This window comes from Aotus nancymaae, unplaced genomic scaffold (genome assembly GCF_030222135.1).
Source record: "Aotus nancymaae isolate 86718 unplaced genomic scaffold, 86718_ANA_hifiasm-v0.15.2.pri h1tg000014l, whole genome shotgun sequence".
NCBI classification, from domain to species: domain Eukaryota; kingdom Metazoa; phylum Chordata; class Mammalia; order Primates; family Aotidae; genus Aotus; species Aotus nancymaae.
Window position 1 is genome coordinate 63,324,181 of NW_026988425.1, and position 26,743 is coordinate 63,350,923.

Sequence of the window (26,743 nt, forward strand, 5' to 3'; positions counted from 1 at the left end):
CTCAGCCTCCAAGGTAGCTGGGACTATAGACACATGCCACCAAGCCTGGCTTAGTCATCTTTTTAGTTCTGTCTCTTGTTCACTATACCATAGCCACACTGACTTTTCTGTCCCTGTACAAATTAAATTCATTCCAGTCCCAGAATCACAGGATCATTACATTTGGTCTGGCTTCTTGGTTAGTATATTTTCCCTCTAGAACATGGCATAACTGATTTCCTTATCATCCGAGTTTCACTCAAATGTCTCCTCCATAGAGGCCTTCTTTGTTCATTCCACTAAAACAGGTATGCCTTGCTCCTTCCCTATGCTTTGCTGTATTTCTGTCATTGATGTGGCAGTTGTCAAAATTTGAAATCCTCCTATGTGAGTTTATTGTCTATTTAATTCCAATCACATTGTACCTAGGGCTATGGCTAGTGCATTTGTAGACACTGTTAAAAATGTATTGGCCTTTCAGCTGGGCGCGGTGGCTTACGTCTGTAATACCAGCACTTTGGGAGGTCGAGCCACAGGGATCACCTGAGGTCAGGAGTTGAAGACCAGCCGGCTGACATGGTGAAACCCCCATCTCTACTAAAATACAAAAATTAGCCAGGTGTGGTGGCAGTTGCCTGTAATCCCAGCTACTCAGGAGGCTGACCCAGGAGAATCACTTAAACCCAGGAGGCAGAGGTTATAGCCGAGATTGCTCAATTGCACTCCAGCCTGGGCGACAAGAATGAGACTCTGTCTCAAAAAGTATTGGCCTTTTATCTCATGGAAAGATTGGTTGAGGCCAGGAGTTTGAGTCCAGCCTGGGCCATGCAGAGACCCCATCTCAAAAATAAAATTTTTTTTAAAAATTGACTCGTTTCAGCTCTTCACACTGGTGGCATATTGAGTTCTCTAGTTATCAGAATGTCCTTGGAGGTTCTTTGATTGCTTGCCTTTTTTTTTTTTTTTTTTTGAGACAAGATCTCCATCTGTTGCCCAGGCTGGAGCTGGAGTGCAGTGGCACGATCATAGCTCACTGTAACTTTAAATTCCTGGGCTCAAGTAATCCTCCAGCCTCAACCTTACAAAGTGCTGGGATTACAGGTGTGAGCCACTACGTCCAGCTCTTCCTTGTGTTTTTTTTTTGTTTGTTTGTTTGTTTGTTTTTGAGACGGAGTTTCGCTCATTACCCAGGCTGGAGTGCAATGGTGCGATCTCGGCTCACTGCAACCTCCGCCTCCTGGGTTCAGGCAATTCTCCTGCCTCAGCCTCCTGAGTAGCTGGGATTACAGGCACGCGCCACCGTGCCCGGCTAATTTTTTGTATTTTTAGTAGAGACGGGGTTTCACCATGTTGACCAGGATGGTCTCGATCTCTTGACCTCGTGATCCGCCCGCCTCGGCCTCCCAAAGTGCTGGGATTACAGGCTTGAGCCACCGCGCCCAGCCTGTTCCTTGTGTTTAGCATAAATCAGGACCTAGAATCCACACTGTTTCTCTGTAATAGACTTTTCTTCTTGAAGGTCACTCATAGTGGAATATTTTATATTTCATTTTTACTTTTCTCAAATAATACATCTTTATGGTTTTAAAAGTCACGTAATACACCAAGGCTTTTAACATGCCTAACTCCTCTCTATCTGTGGTTTTCACTCCTCAGAGTAACCACTTTCAATTATTTTAACTATTTTTTCTCGTATTTATCTCTCTTTCTTTTTTATATATATTTTATTTATTTATTTTGATACGGAGTCTTGCTCTGTCGCTCAGGCTAGAGTGCAGTGGTGTGATCTTGGCTCACTACAACCTCCATCTCCCAGGTTCAAGCGATTTTTCTGCCTCAGCCTCTCAGGTAGCTGGGATTACAGATGCCCATCACCACGCCCAGCTAATTTTTGTATTTTTTAATAGAGACAGGTTTCACTATATTGGTCAGGCTGCTCTCGAACTCTTGACCTCAGGTGATCTACCCACCTTGGCCTCCCAAAGTACTGGGATTACAGGTGTGAGCCACTGAGCCCAGCCTATCTCCCTTTCTTTACTTTCTTTTTTTTTTTTTTTGGAGACAGGATCTTGCTCTGTCACCCAGGCTGGAGTGCAGTGGAACAATTGTAGTTCACTGCAGCCTTGTACTCTTCTAGCAATCTTTCCACCTCTGCCTCCCAAGTAACTGGGATTACAGGCCCGTGCCACTGCACCTAGTTAATTTTTTGTTTTTAGTTTTTTTGTGGAGATGGGGTCTCACTATAGTGCCCTTGATCGTCTCCTGGCCTCAAGTGATTCTCCCGCCTAGGCCTCCCTAATTGCTGGGATTACAGTGTGAGTCACTATACCTGGCCTATTTCTTGAGGTGTTTTCCCCCCACCCCCAGTTTTAGACGTTGTCTATACTTTGTACTACAAACATTGAAGATTTGGTGCTGTAGACCTTATTCCAACACTCATAATTTCTACTATTCATTTGCTAGCATGTGTTTAATTTTATAAAAATGGAAGGAATCATTAAATAAGCTACTCTGTACTCTTTCACCTTTCGTCTCTTGGACTTTTAAAATACTGATTTATCTCATCATTTTAAAAAGATTATGTGGAATTTGCTTCCCACTTTATTTAACCAATCCCCTATTGATGGCCTTTTGGGTTATATCTCATTTTTCAATGTGTCCCAAATCTGTGTGTCTCAAAACAGTATATAGTATTGCATACTTTTTCCTTTTTTTTTTTAAGATAGGAACTTGCTGTGTGTTGCCCTGGCTGGAGTATAGTAGCATAATCATAGCTCACTGAAGCCTTGAACTCCTGGTCTCAAGCAATCCTTCTGCCTCAGCCTCCCAACCAGCTGGGAGTACAGGTGCATGCCACCATGCCCCACTAAATTTTTCCTTTTTAATTTTTTGTAGAGATAGGGTCTCACTATGTTGACTAGGCTGGTCTTCAACATGTGGGCTCAAGTGATCTTCCCACCTTGGCCTTCCAAAGTGCTGAGATTACAGGTATGAGCCACTGTACCCAGCCAGTATCGAATACTTTAGCCTATATTTGGTATATTCTTCTGCAACTTGTTATTCTTTTTTTTTTTTTTTTTTTTTTTGAGACAGGGTCCCACTCTGTCACACAGGCTGGAGTGCAGTGGCATGATCTCGGCTCACTGCAACCTCTGCCTCCCAGGTTTAAGCAGTTCTGCCTCAGCCTCCCAACCACTGACCTCAGGTGATCTGCCTGCCTCAGCCTCCCAAAGTGCTAGGATTACAGATGTGAACCACCACACCTGGCCTGCAACTTGTTATTCTGAATCAACATTATTTCTGGAATCCTCTATGTTATATAATACATGTATATCCAGTTTATTCATGCTCGTTGATGATTAGATTCCATTATATGACTCCACTGAAATTTTCTATCCAAATTCTTGTTGATAAACAGGCTGTTTTTTTAAATGTTTTCCCCTAATACATTCCTTCTATGGATAGTCATCTGTGAGTCATCATGTATCCAGGGTTGAGTTTCTCTAGAGAATGTAGCTATAATTGAAACAAATTATGAATTGTTGCTTCAGAGTATCACAGCCATTAGCTTCACCAGATATAGTCAAATTGCTCTCCAGAATGATTGGACCAGTTTACTGTCCCACCACATTCTCAACATCATTTGCATTGTCAGACTTTAAAACATTTGTCAATTACATAGATTGAAAATGGTATGTACTTATTGTTTCAATTAACATTTATCTGATTACTGATAGAGTTCATCATCACACTTACTGGCTTCTTAAGATTTTCTCCTGTTTTTCTGTTGGATTACTTACATTTTTTTTATCCTACTGATTTGTTGGACTTATTCATACTTTTTGTTTTTTTAATAGAGATGAGGTTTCACTTTGTTGTCCAGGCTGGTGTCAAACTCCTGGCCTCAAACAATCCTCCAGCATCAGCCTCCCAAAGAACTGGAATTATAGGCGTGAGCCACAGCAACCAGCCAGAATTCTTTTATATTCTGGATATTGATCCTTTGTCAGAAACGCATATTGCAGATATCATCTCCCAGTCTTTGGCTAGGCTTTTAGTTTATTTATGGTATCTTTGAGGTACTGAAAGTTAAATTTTAATATGATTGAATTTGTTAATTTTTTTCAAACCTTTAAAGGCTGCCTTTTTGTGTGGTTTCTTGATTCTGGGTTACAAAGAATTCTGTATTTTCTTCTAAAATTTTTAAAATATTTATTTTAATACTTAGATCTTTATTCCATCAACAAGTCTTTTCTTTGTTGTATGATACGAGGATCCAGGATTTTTTTTTTTTTCAATAGAGATAGGGTCTTTCTATGTTGGCCAGGCTGGTCTTGAACTCCTAGCCTCAAGCCATCCTCCTGCCTTAGCCTCCCAAAGTGTTTGGATTACAGGCATGAGCCACTGCACCTAGCTAGGATCACATATTTTTTCACCAGTTGTTGCAGTACTATTAATAGTCTGTCCTTTTCCCAATGAGTTGTAATGCCAAATTCCCCAAACTCTTGCAATACCAAGTTCCAGTATTGGAACTCAGGTCCTATTTCTGGGCACACTATTGGGTCCATTTGTGAGCACACTCTTCTGTTCCAGTGGTGGGTGTTTTTTATTTTTATTTTTATTTATTTATTTATTTTTTTTACCCATTGCTGCTGAAATACTACAATGTCTTTAATAAGTCTTAAAATCCGTTAACTCCCATACACCTTGTTTTTCTTCTTCAAAATAGTTTTGGCAACTCTATGAGACAATTGGGAAATTTGAATCAGGAAAATTTGAATAGGAACTAGATATTAGATGCTACTGTGGCATTATTGTGAATTTTGTTAGGTGTAAAAATGTCATTATGATTATGTAAGAATGTTTATGTTTTAGAGATGTTTACTTAAGTATACTGGGATGAAATTACATGAAGTCTGGGGTTTTAAAATATTTTAGCTGGCTGGGCGTGCCTGGAATCCCAGCACTTTGGGAGGCCAAGGTGGATGGATCACAAGGTCAGGAGTTCAAGACCAGCTTGGCCAGTATGGTGAAACCCCATCTCTACTAAAAATACAAAAAATTTAGCCAGGCATGGTGGTGGGCGCCTATAATACCCTACTCAAGAGGCTGAGACAGGAGAATTGCTTCAACCTGTGAGGCAGAGGTTGCAATGAACTGAGATTGTGCCATTGTACTCCAGCCTGGGTGACAGAGCAAGTGAGACTGTCTCAAAAAAAAAAATTATATATATATATATATATATAAAATATAAAATAAAAATTTTATATATATAGTATGTATGTATGTATATATATTTTAGCCAACAAAAAGGAGAGGTTGGGGCCGGACGCAGTGGCTCACGCCTGTAATCCCAGCACTTTGGGAGGCCGAGGCGGGTGGATCACGAGGTCAAGAGATTGAGACCATCCTGGTCAACAAGGTGAAACCCTGTCTCTACTAAAAAAATACAAAAATTAGCTGGGCATGGTGGCGTGCGCCTGTAGTCCCTGCTACTCGGGAGGCTGAGGCAGGAGAATTGCTTGAACCCAAGAGGCAGAGGTTGCGGTTAGCCGAGATCGCGCCATTGCACTCCAGACTGGGTAACAAGAGCGAAACTCCATCTCAAAAAAAAAAAAGGAGAGGTTGGATGAATGAAGTAAGTGTAGCAAAATATTGTTCACTGTTGAATCTGGGTGATGAAGTAGAGGGTTTCATGAAATTACTCTTTTTTTATTATGTGTGGAAAATGTAAGAATTTTAAAATCAACTGTTCTTAGCTCCTTTCTTTTCGTGTTTTGAGACAGAGTCTCACTCTGTCCCCCAGGCTGGAGTGCAGTGGCACGATCTCGGCTTACTGCAACCTCTGCCTCCCAGGTTCAAGCAATTCTCATGCCTAAGCCTCCAGAGTAGCTGAGATTGCAGACGTATACCACCACGCCCAGCTAATTTTTTGTATTTTTAGTAGAGAAGGGGTTTTGTCATGTTGGCCAGGCTGGTCTCGAACTCCTGACCTCAAGTGATCTGCCTTCCTTGGCCTCCCAAAGTGCTGGGATTACAGGTGTAAGCCACTGCACCCAGCTGCCTTCCTTTTCCTTATACATTTTAGAATCAATTTGCTGATGTCCATGAAAAATGCTGTTGAGCTTTAGATTGAGTTGCATTGAATTAAAAGTATTGACATAAATAATTCAGATGTTGAGTCCTCCTATCCATGAACACAATGCTTGTGTTAATTTTGGTCTCTCATTTTTAAGTATATTTTCATAGAGCTTTTTTGTTTTGTTTTGAGGACAGGATCTCTGTCACCCAGGCTAGAGCACAGTGGCACAATGTCAGCTCATTGCAACCTCTGCTCCCAGGTTCAAGCGATTCTCCCACCTGAACCTCCCAAATAACTGGGACTACAGGTGTAGGCCACCACACCCAGCTAATTTTTGTATTTTTTGATAGAGACTGGGTTTCATTGTGTTGGCCAGGCTGGTCTTGAACTCCTGACCTCAGGTGATCTGCCTGCCTCAGCCTCCCAAAGTGCTGGGTTTACAGGCATGAGCCACCACACCCCACCTCATAGGGTTTTAAAATTTTCTTGGAGAGCTTTATTCCTAATTTTTTAATATATTTTTTGGTATTAGAATTTTTATATTTTTTGGTATTAGAATACGTGGCCTACTTTTTAAAAAGTATTTTTAGCCGGGCGCGGTGGCTCAAGCCTGTAATCCCAGCACTTTGGGAGGCCGAGGCGGGTGGATCACGAGGTCAAGAGATCAAGACCATCCTGGTCAACACGGTGAAACCCTGTCTCTACTAAAAATACAAAAATTAGCTGGGCACGGTGGCGCGTGCCTGTAATCCCAGCTCCTCAGGAGGCTGAGGCAGGAGAATTGCCTGAACCCAGGAGGCGGAGGTTGCAGTGAGCCGAGATCGCGCCATTGCACTCCAGCCTGGGTAACGAGCGAAACTCCGTCTCAAAAAAAAAAAAAAAGTATTTTTAGTTTTTGTGAGTATATAGTAGGTATATATATTTGGGGTAAATGTGATATTTTGATACAGGCATACCAGGCATAATAATCACATCAGGGTAAACGGAATATCACCTCAAGCATTCCTCGTGTTACAAACAATCCAATTATACTCTTTTAGTTGGTTTTAAATGTACAGTTCAATTATTATTGACTACGTCACCCTGTTGTGCTATCAAATACTAGGTCTTATTCTTTCTGTTTTTTTGTACCCATTAACCATATCTACCTCCTCCCACCCTGCTACCCTTCCCAGTCTCTGGCAGACATCCTTCTATTCTCTATCTCTATGAGTCCAGTTGTTTAACTTTTAGATCCCACAAATAAGTGAAAACATGTGAAGTTTGTCTTTCTGTGCCTGGCTTGTTTCACTTTTTCTTTTCCCAGCATCAGTATGGTGAAAAACTCACTTGTTTCACTTAACGTAATTTCTGGCTCCGTTGTGTTGTTGCAGATGACAGGATATCATTCGTTATTTATTTATTTATTGTTGAGATGGAGTCTTACTCTGTCTCCCAGGCTGGAGTGCAGTGGTGCGATTTAGCCTCACTGCAACCTCTGCCTCCTGGTTCAAGTGATACTCTTGCCTTAGCCTCCTGAGTAGCTGGGATTACAAGTGCACGCCACCATGCCTGGCTAATTTTTGTATTTTTTGTAGAGACAGGGTTTCACCATGTTGACCAGGCTGGTCTTGAACTCTTGACCTCAAGTGATGTGACTGCTTTGGCCTCCCAAGGTGCTGGGATTACAGGCATGAGCCAACGGTGCCCAGCTTAGTTTTAGTTTTGTGAGGAACCTCCAAACTGTCCTTCATAGTGGTTGTACTAATTTACATGCACACCAACAATGTACCAAGGGTTCCCTTTTTTCCACATCCTCACCAGCATTCATCTTTATCTGTCTTTTGGATAAAAGCCATTTAAACTTAGGTGAGATGATATCTCATTGTAGTTTTGATTTACATTTTTCTGTTGCTCAGTGATGTTGAGCACCTTTTCATATGCAGTTTGCCATTTGTTTGTCTTCTTTTGAGAAATACCTATTCAGATTTTTTGCCTATTTTAAAATTGGATTATTAGATTTTTTAAATATAGAGTTGTTTGAGCTGCTTGTATATTCCAGATATTAATCCCTGGTCAGATGGATAGTTTACAAATATTTTCTCCCATTCTGTGGGTTTTCTCCTCACTGTATTGATTGTTTCCTTTGCTCTGCAGAAGATTCTTGACTTGATGTGATCCCATTTGTCCATTTTTGCTTCATTGCCTGTGCTTGTGGGGTATTAATCAAAAACTCTGTCCAGTCCAATGTTCTGGAGAGGTTCTGCAGTATTTTCTTTTAGTAGTTTCATAGTTTGAAGTCTTAGATTTAAGTTTGTTTGTTTTTTTTAAGATGGAATTTCACTCTTGTTGCACAGGCTGGAGTGCAAATGGCTCACTGGAGTGCAAATGGCTCAGTGATCTCAGCTCACTGCAACCTCTGCCTCCCAGGTTCAAGCAATTCTCCTGCCTCAGCCTCCTAAGTAGCTGGGATTACAGGCATGTGCCACCACACCCAGCTACTTTTTTGTATTTTTAGTAGAGATGGGGTTTCTCCATGTTGGTCAGTCTGGTCTTGAACTCCCAACGTCAGTTGATCCACCCACCTCGGCCTCCTGAAGTGCTGGGATTATAGGAATGAGCCACCACGCCCGGCCAGATTTAAGTCTTTAATCCATTTTGATTTGATTTTTGTATATAATGAGAGATATGGGTCTAGTGTCATTCTTCTGCATATGGACATCCAGTCTTCCCAGCACCACTTACTTATTTTGTTTGCAGCAAAGAAAAAGTTTAATTGTCACAAGACCAACCAAGTGAGGAAGACAGCTGATAATTCTCAAATCTGCCTCCCTGAGAATTCAGAGGCTAGGGTTTTTCAAGGATAGTTTGGTAGGCAGTGGGCTAGGGAATGGGGAATGCTGATTGGTTGGGTCTCAGATAAAAATCATAGGGAGTTGAAACTGTCTTCTTGCCCTGAGTCAATTCCTGAGTAGGAGTCACAGTACCAGTTGAGTCAGTTTCTTCATATGGGCTACTGGTCCAGGTGGCACCAATTGGTCCATCAAAATGCAAGATCTGAATGATACCTTAACCACCAGTTTTATGTTTTACGATAGTGATGCTATCTATAGGAGCAATTGCGGAGGTTACAAAATTCTTGTTACCTTTGGCTACAGAACTCCTAAACCATAATTCTAACCTCGTGTCATTTTACAAAGGTGCTTTCAGTCTCTGAGCAAGGAGGGGGTTAGTTTTGGGAAAGGACTATTATCACCTTTGTTTTAAAGTTAAACTCAAAACTGAATTCCTCCCATAGTTAGCATTGCCAGCACCCAGGAATGAACAAAGAGCTTGTGAGGTTAAAAGCAAAGATGAAGTCAGCTATGTCAGGTTTTGCTCACTGTTGTAATTTTTGCAAAGGTGGTTTTAAAAATATGCCTCTTTGGCATGTTGATTATTGTGAGCCGCTTATCCTGAGAAACTGCAGATAGAGGAGTAGTTCTGCAGAGTTGCCCTTTTGTAAGGGAAATGTACATTTGTAAAGGAATATCCATTTGACAGGGTGTCTCCCTCTCTGCACCAGGAAGAGAAGAAAGACTAAATCTTTAGAGACTCTTTATCAATGCAGAAGGCATCAACTTAAATCTGTACAACAAACCTTACCTCTGCTTAAGGCACAGCACCATTTATTGAATAAACTGTCTTTTCCCTATTGTATGTTATTGGCACCTTTGTTGAAAATGAGTTTGCTTTAGATGTATGGATTTTTTTCTGGATTCTCTTTCCTATTCCATTGGTCTATATGTCTATTTTTATGCCAGTTCCATGCTGTTTTGGTTACTGTAGCTTTGTTGTATAATTTGAAGTCAGATAATGTGATTTCTCCCTTTTGTTCTTTTTTCTTAGGATAGCTTTGGCTATTCTGGGTTTTTGTGGTTCCACATAAATTTTAGGATTGTTTTTCCTATTTCCATGACTAATGTCATTGGTATATTGATAGAGGGTACATTGAATCTGTAGATTGCTTTAGGTTGTATGGACATTTTAACAATATTGATTCTTCCAGTCCATGAACATGAATGAATTATCTTTCCATTTTTTTGGTGTGTTGTCTTCAATTTCTTTCACCAGTGATGGTTTTTATTTTAGAGATCTTTTATTTATTTGGTTAATTCCTAGGTATTTAAATTTATTTGTAGCTGTTGTGAATGGGATTACTTTCTTGATTTCTTTTTCAGATTGTTCACTGTTAGTATATAGCAGGGCTGCTGATTTTCGTATCCTGCAACTTTTGTGAATTTATCAGTTCTAGTCGTTTTTTAGTGTGGAATCTTTAGGTTTTTCCGAATATAAGATCACATCATCTACAAACAAGAAGAATTTGACTTCCTCTTTTCCAATTCGAATGCCCTTTATTTCTTTCTCTTGTCCGCTTGCTCTAACTAGGTCTTCCAGTACTATATTGAATAACAGTGTGAAAGTGGGGATCCTTGGTGTGTTTCAGATCTTAGAGGAAAAGCTTTCAGTTTTTCCCCTTTCAGTATACTAGCTATGGCTCTGTCATGTATGGCTTTTATTATGTTGAGGTATGCTCCTTCTATATCGTTTTTTAAGAGTTTTTATTATGAAGGGATATTGGATTTTATCAAATGCTTTTTCAGCATTAATTGAAATGATCATATGGTTTCTCTCCTTCATTTGTTGATGTGATGTATCACATTGATTGATTAGCATGTGTTGAACCATCCTTGCATCCCCAGGATATATCCCACTTGGTCATGATGAATTATCTTTTTACGTATTGTTGAATTCAGTTTGCTATTAGTTTTTTGAGGGTTTTTACATCAATGTTCATTAGAGATATTGGCCTGTAGTTTTTTTTTTTTTAGACAGAGTCACTCTGTCGCTCAGGCTGGAGTGCAGTGGCTCAATCTTGGCTCACTGCAACCTCCACCTCTCGGGTTCAAGTGATTCTCCTGCCTCAGCCTCCTGAGTAGCTGGGATTGCGGGTGTGCGCTACCATGCCTGGCTAAATTTTGTATTTTTAGTAGAGACGGGGTTTCACCATGTTGTTCAGGCTGGTCTTGAACTCCTGACCTCACGATCTGCCTGCCTTGGTCTCCCAAAGTGCTGGGATTACAGGCGTGAGCCACTGTGCCTGGACTGGCCTGTAGTTTATTTTTATTTTATTTTATTTATTTATTTTTTGATGTGTCTTTATCTGATTTTAGTATCAGGGTAATACTGGCCCCATAGAATGAGTTTGGAAGTATTTACTTCTCTGTTTTTTCAAATAGTTTGAGTAGGATTGGTATTAGACCTTTTTCCCCTCTTCCCCTCCCCCTCCTCCTTCTCTTTGTCTCACTCTGTCGCCTAGGCCTGGAGTGCAGTGGTGTGATCTCAGCTCACTGCAACCTCTACCTTCCAGGTTCAAGTGATTCTCCTGCCTCAGTCTCCCAAGTAGCTGGGATTATAGGCCACATGCCCAGCTAATTTTTGTATTTTTAGTAGAGAAAGGGTTTCACCATGTTAGCCAGGCTAGTCTTAAATTCCTGACTTCAAGTGATCTGACTATCTTGGCCTCCCAAAGTGCTGGGATTACAGGCATGAGCCACCATGCCTGGCTGATTTTTGTATTTTTAGTATAGATGGGGTTCCACCATCTTGGCTAGGCCTGTCTTGAACTCCTGACCTCATGATCCACCCATCTCAGCCTCCCAAAGTGCTGAGATTACAGGCATGAGCCACCACACCTGGCCAGCATAGATGTTTTCAATGTTTATATCCTCTTACTGAATTGACCCCTTTATTATTATATTGTGACTTTCTTCATCTCTTTTTATAGTTTTTGTCTTGAAATCTATTTTATTTCATACAACTACTCCTGTTCTTGTTTGGTTTCTATTGACAGCGAATATCTATTTCCATCTCTTTATTTTCAGGCTGTGTTTATCTTTATAGTTAAAGTGTGTTTCTTGTAGACAACAGATCATTGGAGCTTCTTTTTTTATCCATTCAGCCACTCTTTGTCTTTTGATTAAAGAGTTTAGCCCATTTACATTCAGTGATATTATTGATAAATAAGAACTTTTATTTCTGCCATTTTGTTATTTGTTTTCTGGTTCTTATTTATAAGGGGAGAGAGGATGACTTTATCCTGGGAGGTAGAGGTTACAGTGAGCCAAGATTGCACCACTGCACTCCAGCCTGGGTGACAGAGTGACAGAGCAAGATCCTGTTTCAAAAAAGGGAAAAAAAGGGTCAAGCACGGTGACTGAGGCCTGTAATCCCAGCACTTTGGGAGGCCCAGGCAGGTGGATCACTTGAGGTCAGGAGTTTGAGATCAGCCTGACCAACATGGTGAAGCCTTGTCTCTACTAAAAATACAAAATTATCTGGGCATGGTGGTAGACACCTGTAATCCCAGCTATCTGGGAGGCTGAGGCAGAAGAATCACTTAAACCCAGGAGACGGAGGTTGCAGTGAGCTGAGATTGCACCATTGCACTCCAGCCTGGTCAACAAGAGCAAAATTCCATCTCCAAAAAACAAAGACTGATGCATTCTTGAGTATGTCAGTTGCATCTTTCCACTCCAAAATTTCTGCTTAATTATTTCAATTATTTGTTGAATTTACCTGATAGGATTCTGAATTCCTTCTCTGTGTTATCTTGAATTTCTTTGAGTTTCCCCAAAACAGGTATTTTGAGCTCTTTAACTGAAAGGTCACATATCTTTCTCTGCAGGATTGGCCCCTAGTGCCTTATTTAGTTCATTTGGTGAGGGTATGTTTTCCTGGATGGTCTTAATGCTTGTAAGTGTTCATTGATGTTTGCACACTGAAGAGTCAGGTATTTATTATAGTCGTCACAGTCTGGACTTGTTTGTACATTCTTGTTGGAAGGTATTCCAAGTATTCAAAGAGAATAGTGTTGCAGTCTATGTCTCTGGTCATTGTAACTGTATCTGCATTAGTGGGTACCTCAAACCCAGCAATGGTGTAGTTCTTCTAGACTCATAGAATTACCTTGGTGGTCTTGGATAAGTCCAGAATTCTCTGTATTACCATTCTTCCTTCCCCTTTCTTCAGGCAGAGGAGTTGCTCCTATGTCCTCCAGCACCACAGGCCCATGGGGAGGGGAGTATTGCCAGGGTACCACCAATGTTACTTAAGGCCCAGGGCTCTTCAGTTAGCTTATGCTGGATGCTGCCAGGCCTGGGACTCACCTTCAGGGCAGTGGGTTCCCCTCTGTTCCAGAGTAGGTCCTGAAATGCTATCCAACAGCCAAGGCCTGGATTCATGGACCCCACTAGCCCACCTGGTACTCTCCCTGGTGTGGCCAAGCATGTCCCTAAGCTGCAAGACAGTCCCCTTTACTCTTCCCTCTCCTTTTCTCAAACAGAAGGAGTCTCTCCTGGTAGTCACTACTGTTCTGAATGTGCTGGGTTACACCTGAAGCCAGTATGTCTCAGAGTTTCAGCTGAGGCCCATGGTGTATACTACCTCATTACCACTGCTGATTATTCAGGGCCCAGGGGCTCTCTAGTGAGCAAATTATGAATCCCAAATGGCCTCCTTTTAAATAAAAAATTCTGTGTTTTTTTTGTTTGTTATAAGTAGGATCACCCGCTCTGTTGCCCAGGCTGGAGTGCAGTGGCACAATCATAGCTCACTGCAGTCTTGAACTCTGGGGCTCAAGCAATTCTCCCACCTCAGCCTCCCAAGTAGGTGGAACTACAGGCATGTATCAGCATGCCTGGGTAACTTTTTAAATTTTTTGTAGAGACGATGTCTTGCTATGTTGCCCAGGCTGGTCTTTAACTCCTGTACTCAAGCGATCTTCCTACCCAGGTCTCCCAAAATACTGGGATTACAGGCATGAGCCACCTGTATTTTTGTTTGTTTGAGACAGCCTCTCTCTGTTGCCTAGACTGGAGTATAGCAGTGTGATCATGGCTCACTATAGCCTGGTCTCAAGCAATCTTCCTGCCTCAGTCTCCCAAGTACTTGGGACTGTAGGTACATGCCACCACTCCTGGCTAATTTTTAAATTTTTTTAGTAGACACAAGGTCTTGCTATGTTACCCAGGCTGGTCTTAAACTCAAGTGATCCTCCCACCTTGGACTGTCGAAGTGCTGGAATTTACAAGTGTGAGCCACCACACCCTGCCAGTCTTTTCGTGATTACTGACAGTTTTTTAAAAAGTAAGAGAATGTTCTTTACCCAGGTAATTAATTTTGTGTAAGACTAAACCTGTTGCTGTAATTTGTTATGTTTATTCAGAGTAACAACCGTTTAACCATTTTTCATATCCATCACAATTTGTAATTTTGCTTTTTGAAAAACATGGTGTCTAAGAGCATATTGTTAGGCTTATTACCAACTATACAGCATGTTATTTTCTATATCTTTCCTCCCAAGTAGGCTAACTTGATGTTAAATATTTATTTTAAATCAGGATACCCTTAGTTATTTGTTCCACATTGAACCTTGAAAAGATAAAATAGATTTTTCTTAATTTTATTATTTGAATGTGTAGTTAGGAAACTTAAGGGACAAGAGTAGGTACTTGATTCTCTCTTGTTAATTTTATCTTTCTGATCATGATTCGTATTCTCTTTTTGCCTACTGGGTACATATGGGTTGGTAATTTTTTTTTTGCTATAGCCAGGTATTTGAAGTGTTTACACATTATTCATTGATTCTAAATAATTTAACACATTTTAATGTGTTTGGTTTTTTTTTCCCATTCTACCAGATCAAACTTGGACATAGATCAGAAGCTAAAGATGGTAAGTATTTAATGTAAACTGACAGGAAAAGTTTTCTCCTTTTTTTTTTTTTTAAAAAAAAAGGGGGCCGGGCGCGGTGGCTCAAGCCTGTAATCCCAGCACTTTGGGAGGCCGAGGCGGGTGGATCACGAGGTCAAGAGATCGAGACCATCCTGGTCAACATTGTGAAACCCCGTCTCTACTAATACAAAAAAATTAGCTGGGCATGGTGGCGCGTGCCTGTAATCCCAGCCACTCAGGAGGCTGAGGCAGGAGAATTGCCTGAACCCAGGAGGCGGAGGTTGCGGTGAGCCGAGATCGCGCCATTGCACTCCAGCCTGGGTAACAAGAGCGAAACTCTGTCTCAAAAAAAAAAAAAAAAAAAAAAAAAAAAAAAAAAAAAGGGTCTTGCTCTGTCACCCAGGCTGGAGTACAGCAACACAATCATAGCTCACTGCAGCCTCAAACTTCTGTTCTCAAGCATTTCTCCCACCTCAGCCTCCTGAGTAGCTATAAACATGTGCTATCACTTGTGGTTAATGTTTTATTTTTTGTAGAGACGGGGTCTGGCTATGTTGCTTAGGATTGTCTCAAACTCCTGGCCTCAAGCTATCCTCCCACCTCGGCCTCCCAAAGTGCTGGGATTACAGGCTTGAGCTACCATGCCCAGCATAAAGTTTTCATTCTCAGTGAATAAATGAGCAAAGTGTTAATTAATAAGAGTTAGTAATGGTTCTGGATAGAGTTATTGCAGGGTCCCTGAAGAGTAAAGATAGATTCAGGATAGAGAAAGGAGTATTTGGTGATTTTTACCAATTGGATGTTCAGAGAAACATTCACCAGCATAAATGGAAGCCAACAAGCTTAATTAGTCTTTCTGTCTTCATTACTGTTACAGGTGTTACAAGCCATTGTTCTTTCTGTTTCTGAGTTTCTAACTACTTGGAAAATTCAGGATACATTTTCATGAAAGTATATAAAGCTTACTATGGAATAGATACATGGGGAAAATATTTCATTAAGTTTTCTTCCAAAGTCTTATTTATTAAGAGTCATCATAAAATAGCTATTATAAAAGAGACCCATTGTCTGTGTAAGTGCCAGTACTATATCTTATTTTTATTTTATTTATTTTTTCTGAGACAGAGTCATGCTCTGTTGCCCAGGCTGGAGTGCAGTGGTGCAATCTCGGTTCACTGCAACCTCTGCCTCCCAGGTTCAAGCGATTCTCCTGCCTCAGCTTCCCAAGTAGCTGGGATTACAGGTGTGTGTCACCATGCCCAGCCAATTTTTTGTATTTTCAGTAGAGATAGGGTTTCACTATGTTGGCCAGGCTGGTCTCAAACTCCTGGCCTCAAGTTATCTGCACATCTTGGCCTCCCAAAGTGCTGGGATTGCGAGCCACCCCACCTGGCCTGTATCTTATTTTTAATTTTGAAATCTCTCATTAGTATTAGAAAAGATACTATCTTATCACTAGTTTGCTTTTAGCACAAACAATATGCCACTAATATTTGTAGGGCAAGAGTGGGAAAGTTTATCACCTGTATGCTGCACACTTATATATGTTGTTAGTCTAGTGGTCTTCAGATCCTAATATCCTATAGATAAAGTGAATTTTTTTTTCCACCGTCATAGTCTTTGTTAAGCTATTTTTAAAATAAAGGAATATAGGCCTGGCATGGTAGGTCACACCTGTAATCCCAGCGCTTTGGGAGGCTGAGGTGGGTGGATTGCTTAAGCTCAGGGGTTCGAGACCAGCCTGGCCAGCATGGCAAAACCCTATCTCCACCAAAAATATCAAAAATTAGCCAGGCGTAGAGGTTCGCACCTGTGGTCCCAGCTACTCGGGAGGCTGAGGTGGGAGAATCACTTGAGTCTGGGAGGTGGAGGCTGCAGTGAGCCATCATGCCACTGCATTCCAACCTGACTGACAGAATGAGACCCCATCTCAAAAAAATAATAATAAATAAAAGTAAAACAATGTAAAATAACAGATTTGTCATAAAAATTGTCAAAGTACCCCTTATTTTTTTGTGCAATGTTCCCTATTTTCTGAGATGACTAACCTTTCTTTAAAAAATATGGGTTTGTAAAGTTTGAGATTTCATAATTACTCACTTTTTGCTTTGCCTTTTTATGTAGGTATAAATAGAACAGCCTTAAGAGAGATAAAATTATTACAGGAGCTAAGTCATCCAAATATAATTGGTGTGAGTATGATCAAAATTGTTACTGGGATTTGGGACTCTGCCTTTTCTTAATGTAATGGATGTTGATTAAAGGCTCAGCAAGATGACTTCTAGATGAGCCTTGCAGAAGCTTAAAGGAAGTGCATTTTCTATCCCAGTTGCTTCAGTAGGCATTGTCTTTAAAACTATACAACTGATTAAGTAAATGAAATGTTTAATGTAGGCTAATTTTGTAAGAAATAATTTTGAAGTCAGGGAGCTCTAGCATACAGTGGCTGAGACTGTCAGCCCGAATTCAAAACATTTCTTTCTGCCTGTGTGAGACCTTGAGTGTGTTCCCTCACAACTCCCCAGAGTCCCTGCCTCATAGGTTGGTTGTGAAACTAGCTAATTGAATACATGTAAAGTATCTGAAATGGTGCCTGCCTGCCATAAAAAGTGTACTCATTCATTCAGTGATAGCTGCTGTTATTTAGAGGATTTCTTTAGTATCATGCTTGGGACTTTTTTTGTTAATTGGAGACTAGAATGAGGTTTTCATTGGTTAATTTCTTAATTATAACTCCAAATATTTGGGAGAAGAGGTTGGGTATTTTTTTTAGTAAAATCTAATATTTTTGTACTTCAAAATACTAATTCCTTTAATACTGTCCAAAAAAGGACAAATGTCAAATTTAATCAAATGATTTAAGCTTTAGAGGGAATTACCAATAGTTTAAATGCTTTTTAAATTTTTAAAAACTGCCTCAGTTGCTGTGATACTGGAGGAATTAGTGAATCACATTTTAATTTTTTTTTACTTTGCAGCTCCTTGATGCTTTTGGACATAAATCTAATATTAGCCTTGTCTTTGATTTTATGGAAACCGATCTAGAGGTAAGATTAAGATTCCTGGAGAAATTCTTTTGTCCCAGTTTAAAAAAAAAGAGCCTAAATATTTGTTTTCTACCTAAGAAGATACTGGTAGGGAAAAAAAAAAGCAGCAGCAGCTTAATTTTGTTGAAATCTGAATGTACTCTGAGTCAAAAGGATCTCTTACTTTCTTCTAATCATTTAATGATATTTCCAGTGTTACATAAAGAGATTTGGATTTCATTGTGGCATTTCTGCCTACCAAGTTCCCATAGCTTATTGACGTCATTTTTCGAGAAATGAGCATTAGACCTATAATTTTTTTTTTTTTTTTTAAGACAGAGTCTTGCTCTGTCACCAGGCTGGAGGGCAATGGCATGATCTCAGCTTACTACAGCCTTCAACTCCTGGGTTCAAGCAATTCTCTTACCTCAACCTCCAGAGTAGCTGGGATTACGAGTGCCACCACGCCCGGTGAATTTTTTAGTAGAGTCAGGATTTAACCAGGTTGGCCACGCTGGTCTTGAACTCCTAACCTCAAGTAATCTGCCTGCCTCAGCCTCCCAAAGTGCTAGGATTACAGGCGTGAGTCATTGTGCCCAGCTGACCTGTAAGAATTTAAAGCTTATTTCCAGCCAGGTGCAGTGACCCACACCTATAATCTTAGCACTTTGAGAGGCCAAGGAAGGAGGACTGCTTAAGCCCAGGAGTTCAAGACCAGCCTGGACAATATAGTGAGATCCTGTCTCTACTTTAAAAATTATATTAAAAAATAAAGAAGCTTGTTTCCATATAATCAGAGTAATGTCATTCTTTTGAAAGCCAAGTTTGACAGAGCCTCATTCTGTTACCCAGGCAAGATTGCAGTGGCATGATCTCAACTCACCACACCCTCTGCCTCCCAGGTTCAAGCGATTCTTTTTTTAGTTTCAATATATATTTATTTAGAATGCACACTAACAACATGATGATAAACTGTCATTCACAAACCTGTACCAAGAAGCATATAATCTTTAAAATGTGTTGTTCTTCACAAGTAACTTAACTATAACATTATTATTATTTGGTACTTGAGTCAAAGACGACATTTAGATTCTTCAGCTTTGAGGCATTTAGTAACATCATTGTCTAGTCAGGCAGAGGAAAGAAATTCAAAAGCAGTTTCTTTTTCTTCTTTCAGTTCCTTTGCAGTAAGATCTATCTTCTCACATGAAAAATCATTAATAGGGAGACCTTCAACAAACTTCTAGGTCTTATTTATTTTTTTATTTATTTATTTGAGACGGAGTTTCGCTCTTATTACCTAGGCTGGATTGCAATGGCGTGATCTCGGCTCACTGCAATCTCCGCCTCCTGGGTTCAGGCAATTCTCCTGCCTCAGCTTCCTGAGTAGCTGAGATTACAGGCACGTGCCACCATGCCCAGCTAATTTTTTGTATTTTTAGTAGAGACGGGGTTTCACCATGTTGACCAGGATGGTCTCGATCTCTTGACCTCGTGATCCACCCGCCTCGGCCTCCCAAAGTGCTGGGATTACAGGCGTGAGCCACCGTGCCTGGCCATCTAGGTCTTATTCTTGATTACAACAGGGAATGAGCAGAGCAGATCATCAGGAATACCATAGGAGTTGCCATCAGAGATAACACCCATGGACACAAACTCTCCCTCTGACACAAACATGTCCCTGATGTGGTCACAGATGGCTTTTGCAGCAGACATTGCTCTGGATAGTTTTCGAGCCTTGATGATAGCAGTGCCACGCTGCTGCATAGTCATGACAAATTCTCCTTGAGCCTGCTGTCATCTTTCAGAACTTCATAAACACAACTTACTTTCCTTGCAATTTCACCTTGGCATGGTTGACATCTGGATACTGAGTCAAGGAATGGTTTCCCCAGATAACGACATTTGTTACATCATTAGCAGTCACATCAAGTTGAAGAGCAATTTGAGCTTTAGCTCAGTTGTGATCCAAACAAGTCAAGCAACTGAAGTTCTCCTTGGGCATGGATGGAGCCAACTTGGAGGCAGTCAGGCAGTTGGTATTGGCTGGATTACCCACAACAATAACCTTAACTGACTTCTTGTTGTATTTCTCCAAGGCTGCACCCTGGGATTTGAAATTTTCACTTTTGCTTTCAGTAAATCTTTTCTCCATGCCTTCCCTTCTTTGCATGGAAGCCACGAGAAAGGCCACATCCAGGTTTTTGAAGGAAACCTCTTCTTTATCTGTTGCAATGACATCTTTCAGGAGGGGAAGGGTACAGTCTTGCAGTTCCATTAGGACAGAATACCCATCATGGGGGTGACATCCAACAGCACAAAAATTATAGGCTGGTCTTCATCAAAGACAGATCTATTTCTAATACTGTTCAGCAGTGAATATACAATTTGACCAGTTGCTCCGGTCACAAGGACTCTGTGGTTCAGACATGATTAAAAACTGCAGGGACAATTTCAACACCTGCAAAATGAACCTCAGAGAGTCAGGTTACCTCTCGGAAGTTTTTTGGTTTTTGTTTTCCAAGATGGAGTCTCTCTTTGTCACCCAGGCTGGAGTGCAGTGGCATGATCTCGACTCACTGAAACCTCTGCCTCCCAGGTTCAAGAAATTCTCCTGCCTCAGCCTCCTGAGTAGCTGGGATTATGGGGGTGCCTGCCACCATGCCCGGATAATTTTTGTATTTTTAATAGAGGCAGGGTTTCCCCAACCATGTTAGCCAGGCTGGTCTTGAACTCTTTTTTTCTTTTTTTTTTGAAACGGAGTTTCACTCTTGTTACCCAGGCTGGAGTGCAATAGCGCGATCTCGGCTCACCGCAACCTCCACCTACTGGGTTCAGGCAATTCTCCTGCCTCAGCCTCCTGAGTAGCTGGGATTATAGGCACGCGCCACCATGCCCAGCTAATTTTTTGTATTAGTAGAGACGGGGTTTCACCATGTTGACCAGCATGGTCTTGATCTCTTGACCTCGTGATCCACCCGCCTCGGCCTCCCAAAGTGCTGGGATTACAGGCTTGAGCCACCGCGCCCAGCTTGGTCTTGAGCTCTTTACCTCAGGTGATCTGCCTCCCGAAGTGCTAGGATTACAGGCATGAGCCACGACACATGGCCGGTACAGCTGGAATTCTTATACACTGCTGGTGAGAAAGCAGTGAAATGATACAATTTCTAATACAATTAAATATACACCAGCCAAATCAAAGCAAAAAAGGATTTCATACAACACATTATCAAAAAGTAAAAGGAACACATTAACTGTTCAAACTGATGGTGATTGAGTCCATAGCCTATTGTGTTGGGTCTTTCCAGCATCAATACCACTAGTATTGTGATCTATAATAGCATCACTAATAATTGTGATAAGTATCACTAATCATTAATCTTGTGATCTAGCAATATCACTGCTAGGTATTTATCTAAAAGAAAGAGGCTGGGAGTGGTGGCTCACACCTATAATAATCCCAGCACTTTGGGAGGCCGAGGCAGGCGGATCACCAGAGGTCAAGAGTTTGAGACTAGCCTGTCCAACACAATGAAACCCCATATCTACTAAAAAAAAAAAAAAAAAAAAAAAAAATAGCCAGCCATGGTGATGGGCACCTGTAATCCCAGATACCCAGGAGGCTGAGGCAGGAGAACTGCTTGAACTGGGAGGAGGAGGTTGCAGTGAGCCAAGATCACACCACTGCACTCCATCCTAGGCAACAGTGAGACTCCCGTCTCAAAAAAAAAAAAATAAATAAACATATGCCAGAATTTACTTGGTACACAGATGTTGGACTTTATTCGTAATTGTCAAAAGTGGATTCGTAATTGTCCAAACATCCCTCATCAAGTAATTGTACAAAAAACTGAAATACTACTCAGGAATAGAAACAAACTATTGTTAAATGCAACAACATAGATGAATCTCAAATGCATTATACTAAGTGAAAGAACCCAGGCTAAAAAGACTATTGAATAATTTCATTTATGTGATATTCTGGGAAAGGCCAAAGAAGCCAGAAACCAGATCAGTGATTGTGGGGGCTTTGAGGTAAAGGAAAGGAGTAAGTACAAAGGGGCCTCGGAATTTTGGGAGGTTACGGAACTATGTTTTGATTATAGTGGTAGTTACATGACTGGATGCTTTTGTCAAAACTCATGGAACTATACACTAAAAAGGGTATGTTTTACCTTACATTTGATTTTAAAGAAAAAGGGAACTTTTAGTTTCTAACTGATAAATCTAGAAATAAACTGACATTAGACACAGCTCACAATGCCATCAAAACTCAGTCTTACACTTTAACTCAGCTCTGTTTTCTTCTCTGTTGCCTTCTTCATGTGTATAGTTCTCAATATGGTATTCCAGACACTTCTTGGAATATGTTTGTAGAGTTTAATACTACCTGAGGAAAGAATAGGTTTCTTTTCTTTGATTCTAGCACAAGTACTTGGCTTGGTTGATTGACTTGTCTTGTATCCCTGAACCAGTCACTTGACCAGGAGACTACAGTGTGGTAATGGCCATGTCTGGGTCATGTGCATGTGCCTACCTCTGGAGACCTCACGTTGGCTCAGTTCTGTCTGGGACTAAGCTGAGAAAAGAGGCTTCCCAAAGGAATATTGAACGCTGTTGTCAGAAGATGCAAGCAAAAACAATAAGTGTTTGCTACTTTCATGTGAAAGCAGTAGAGGACAAAGCACTGCTTTCTTTTCACACCAGAAGTGCTCTCCCTACCCACGTAACTATGGAGATTCTGACAGTGCTTCCTGTGGAAACTTATATAACCTCTCTTGAGAGTCTCCTGTATGGATATACTCATTTTAAGTCCGTAAATTGTTTTTTATGGTAGAGTTTATTTGAAATAATAAAAGGTACCTGTATGTTTTATATTGCTTTACAGGTTATAATAAAGGATAATAGTCTTGTGCTGACACCATCACACATCAAAGCCTACATGCTGATGACTCTTCAAGGATTAGAATATTTACATCAACACTGGATCCTACACAGGGTAAGGTTTCTAATATTGCTTCTTTATGCTAGTCAAGTTTTATGTAGCCCATTTAGTACATAATAGTCTGAATATGTAAATTGTTTAACAAAATGAAGATACAGCTGGACCATTTTATCCCATATATTCCCTTCAGTTGTTCCAGCCGTTGGTGCTGTGAGGACTCCAGATTACTATGTGAAACTTAGAACTGGAAGAGATCTAGTCCCTCATTTTTTTAATAGATTAAGAGCTAAGTTGCTAAGTGACCTGACCATGGTTATAGTTTTTTTCAAGATTGGCTGCTGATAGCAGACAGAGTATTAAAACATAGATCTTGGGCCAGGTGCGGTGGCTTACGCCTGTGTTCCCAGCACTTTGGGAGGCCGAGGCAGGCAGATCACTCGAGCCCAGGAGTTCAAGACCAGCCTGGGCAATATAATGAAAACTCGCCTCTACAAAAAATACAGAAATCAGCTGGGTGTGGTGGTGCACATCTGTAGTCCCAGCTGCTCAGGAGGTTGAGGTCGGAGGATCACCTGAGCCCAGGAGGCAGGAGTTGCAGTGAGCTGAAATCACGCCACTGTACTCTAGCCTGGGTTGCAAAGTGAAACCCTGTTTCTCTCTCAAAAACAAAAAAATAGGTCTTTTGGCTTTAAGTTCAGTATTCTTTGTGCTACAGTGTTGTTGTAGGGAAAAAATATATAGTAATGGTCTTGAATTAACTCATACAATGCCAAAATACAACTAGAAAAGAAATGTTTCTGGTAGCTCTAAAATTCAAGGTACAAAATACAATGTACGAAAATATGGGAACATTCAGCTTTTAGAACAATGCTGATAATTTAGCTAGGTAGATGTTCCTTATTTAGATAAGTAGTAAGAATATATAATTTATAACTAATAATTCTAATAGCTTAAGTTTGGAATCACTTTTAGGTTATTGCTGATGTCTTTTTAGCATAGATTTTGAAGAATGTTAATCCTCATTCTTTATATGATATGCATTAACAAATGCATAGTGTTTTTATGAAAGTTCATATTTTTATTAATAGTAGGAACCATTTATTGGGTGCCTACTATGAGCCAGTCATTACAGTAGACTACAGAAAATATCAAATTTAATCCTCCCAGAAACTCTATGAAGTATGTAAATTGAGGCTTAGAGGTATTAAGTACCTTGCCAAGGTTATATAATATAACCAAGCTAATTTTGCTTTGGTAACATTTTAAATCAATGGAAAAAATATTGATTGTTTAAATTTCAGGTGTTAACCTATTTTTGCTAAGTTTAAAGTTACGCCAACTAAATGTAGCACTACAGTGTTCTCCCCTACCCTGCTTATTTGTTTGTTTAAAATTTCTATCATATAGGATCTGAAACCAAACAACTTGTTGCTAGATGAAAATGGAGTTCTAAAACTGGCAGATTTTGGCCTGGCCAAATCATTTGGGAGCCCCAATAGAGCTTATACACATCAGGTTGTAACCAGGTAAGAATCCCTTAAAGCTGCATGTGCAGGATGTTGATCATAAATGAGCATCAACTGGCTTCTCTAAAATATCTTGGCAGAGTTCAGGAATCATTGTTGGTATCCTCTAAAAAAAATACTGCCCTTTTTATGTTAGGTATATTTTACCATGATGAAAACATACACAGCCCTTTTTCAAACAGAGTTTAACTCAATCCTAAAACATTTACCTTGTAAATGGGAATAATTTATACTTTTACATTTTAGTTATGAGATAATCTAGAATTTCAGTGGCTATTTTACCTAATCACCTGATTTATTAAACCCATGTTTATTATTATTGGTCAGTCCTGATTCTGTATCCTTCCATGTGAATGAAAATTCTCTGAACAAAGCAATGTCTTGATATTTGAATTTTTCATATTAGTAATTATATTTTCCGTTTGTATTTTTGATATGTAAAAACAGAAAATCACATTAAATAGAAATGATAGATTTTATAATTTCTGTCCCAGTGGCATTTTATTAATTTTCAAGACTCTTTTAAGGATCTGCAAAGATTTTCAAATTCTGTATTTTTTCTTTTTCTTTTTTGAGACAGGATCTTGCCCTGTCATCCAGGCTGGAGTGCGGTTGTGCAAACACTACTCACTGCAGCCTTGACCTCCTAGGTGCAAGCAATCCTCCTACCTCAGCCTCCTGAGAATCTGGGGCCACAGGCATGCCCTACCACAGCTGGCTAATTTTTTTTTTTTTTTTTGATAAGAGTCTCACTCTGTCACCCAGGCTGGAGTGCAGTGGCGCAATATCTGCTCACTGCAACCTCTGCCTCCTGGGTTCAAGCGATTCTCCTGCCTCAGCCTCCTGAGTAGCTGGGATTACAGGTGTTCGCCACCACGCCCAGCTAACTTTTGTATTTTTAGTAGAGAAGTGGTTTTGCCATGTTGGTCAGGCTAGTCTCAAACTCTTGACCTTGTGATTTGCCCACCTTGGCATCCCAAAGTGCTGGGATTACAGGCGTGAGCCACCACACCTGGCCACGGCTGTCTAATTTTTAAAAGTTTTTATTGAGATGGATCTCGCCATGTTGCCCAGGCTGGTCTCAAAGTCCTGCACTCAAGCAATCCTCTCACCTCGGCCTCCCAGATTTCTGGGATTACAGGTGTGAGCCATTGTGCCTGGCCCCAAATTCTCTATTTTAAATTATTTTGCCATCTTATTTCAAATACATGTCATTGAGTATAAGTCACCTAAGCCCTGAGTAAGAAGTAGGGGATGTGAATAATTGTTTATGTGATTGCTAGATCAATTAAGCTCATCATTCAGGAACTCATAGAAACAGGGCCCTATGTACAAGAGCATTGTTAACTGATGCTTTCTCATCTACCAGTATCTCATATTGTCTCTGTCTGTAAATCAAATATTGCTAATAAGTCAAATTAAGATGAAGACTCTGAGAGTTGACAATGAGATTTAGCAGTGTGGACATCATTGATAAGCTTGATAAGAGCAGTTGTGGTAGAATGGTAAGGATAAAATCCTGATTGAAAAGGTTTTAAGAGAGGATGGAAGAAAAAGAATTGGAGATAGTAAGAATAGACAATTCTTTGAACTAATCAGAGAATGAGGAGGTACCTGTTAGGGGAGGTAGTGTCCAGAGAAGTTTTAGGCTGGAGGAATACTAGTATGTTTGTACATCATTGGGAAAGGTCTAGTAGAAAACAAAAGACTGATAATGTAGGAGAAAAAGGAGAGAATTGCAAAAGTATTATATTTAAAACTTCATGAAATAGTATGGTATCTAGTGCTTAAAATAAGGGATTGGCTTTAAAAACAGACAAGGATCATTCATCTCTAAGATGTGCTTTGATAATTTTATGCTAAAATGATACTAATTCTTTTTGTTCTGTAGGTGGTATCGGGCCCCTGAGTTACTATTTGGAGCTAGGATGTATGGTGTAGGTGTGGACATGTGGGCTGTTGGCTGTATATTAGCAGAGTTACTTCTAAGGGTAAGTCTAAATGTACACACTTTAATATTGCTGTTGGAGTTATTTGTTCTTACAGTTTGTATAAGAATTCTTGTCCTAGCCTGAGCATGGTGGCTCATGCCTTTAATCCCAGCACTTTGGGAGGCAGAGGCAAGTGGATCACTTGAGGTCAGGAGTTCGAGGCCAGCCTGGCCAACAAGGTGAAACCCCTGTCTCTACTAAAAACAGAAAAATTAGCCAGGCGTGGTGGTCGGTGTCTGTAGTCCCAGCTAATCAAAAGGCTGAGACAGGAGAATCGCTTGAACCTGGGAGTCGGAGGTTACAGTGAGCCAACATTGCGCCACTGCACTCCAGCCTGAGCATCAGAGCAAGACTCTGTCTCAAAAAAAAAAACCAAAGAATTTTTGTCCTACCAATGTCCTTACAACAAAAAGCCTACAAATAGACCAATTTTTAAAAAG

General features: G+C 40.4%; 1 protein-coding gene and 1 pseudogene across 2 annotated transcripts in view; one reads left to right on the plus strand and one right to left on the minus strand.

Annotated features, from left to right (window-relative positions):
• Positions 1-26,743, plus strand: part of CDK7 (cyclin dependent kinase 7) — a 44,684-nt gene that overhangs the window by 1,919 nt on the left and 16,022 nt on the right. For both annotated transcript variants that reach the window (XM_012462224.2, XM_021673207.2), the window contains exons 3-8: positions 14,782-14,815; positions 16,940-17,007; positions 17,794-17,862; positions 22,730-22,840; positions 24,194-24,312; positions 26,204-26,303. In XM_012462224.2, the coding sequence (XP_012317647.1) occupies positions 14,782-14,815; positions 16,940-17,007; positions 17,794-17,862; positions 22,730-22,840; positions 24,194-24,312; positions 26,204-26,303 (501 nt within the window). The remainder of the gene's footprint in view (positions 1-14,781; positions 14,816-16,939; positions 17,008-17,793; positions 17,863-22,729; positions 22,841-24,193; positions 24,313-26,203; positions 26,304-26,743) is intronic.
• On the minus strand, positions 19,402-21,672 carry LOC105723808 (malate dehydrogenase, cytoplasmic-like; annotated as a pseudogene).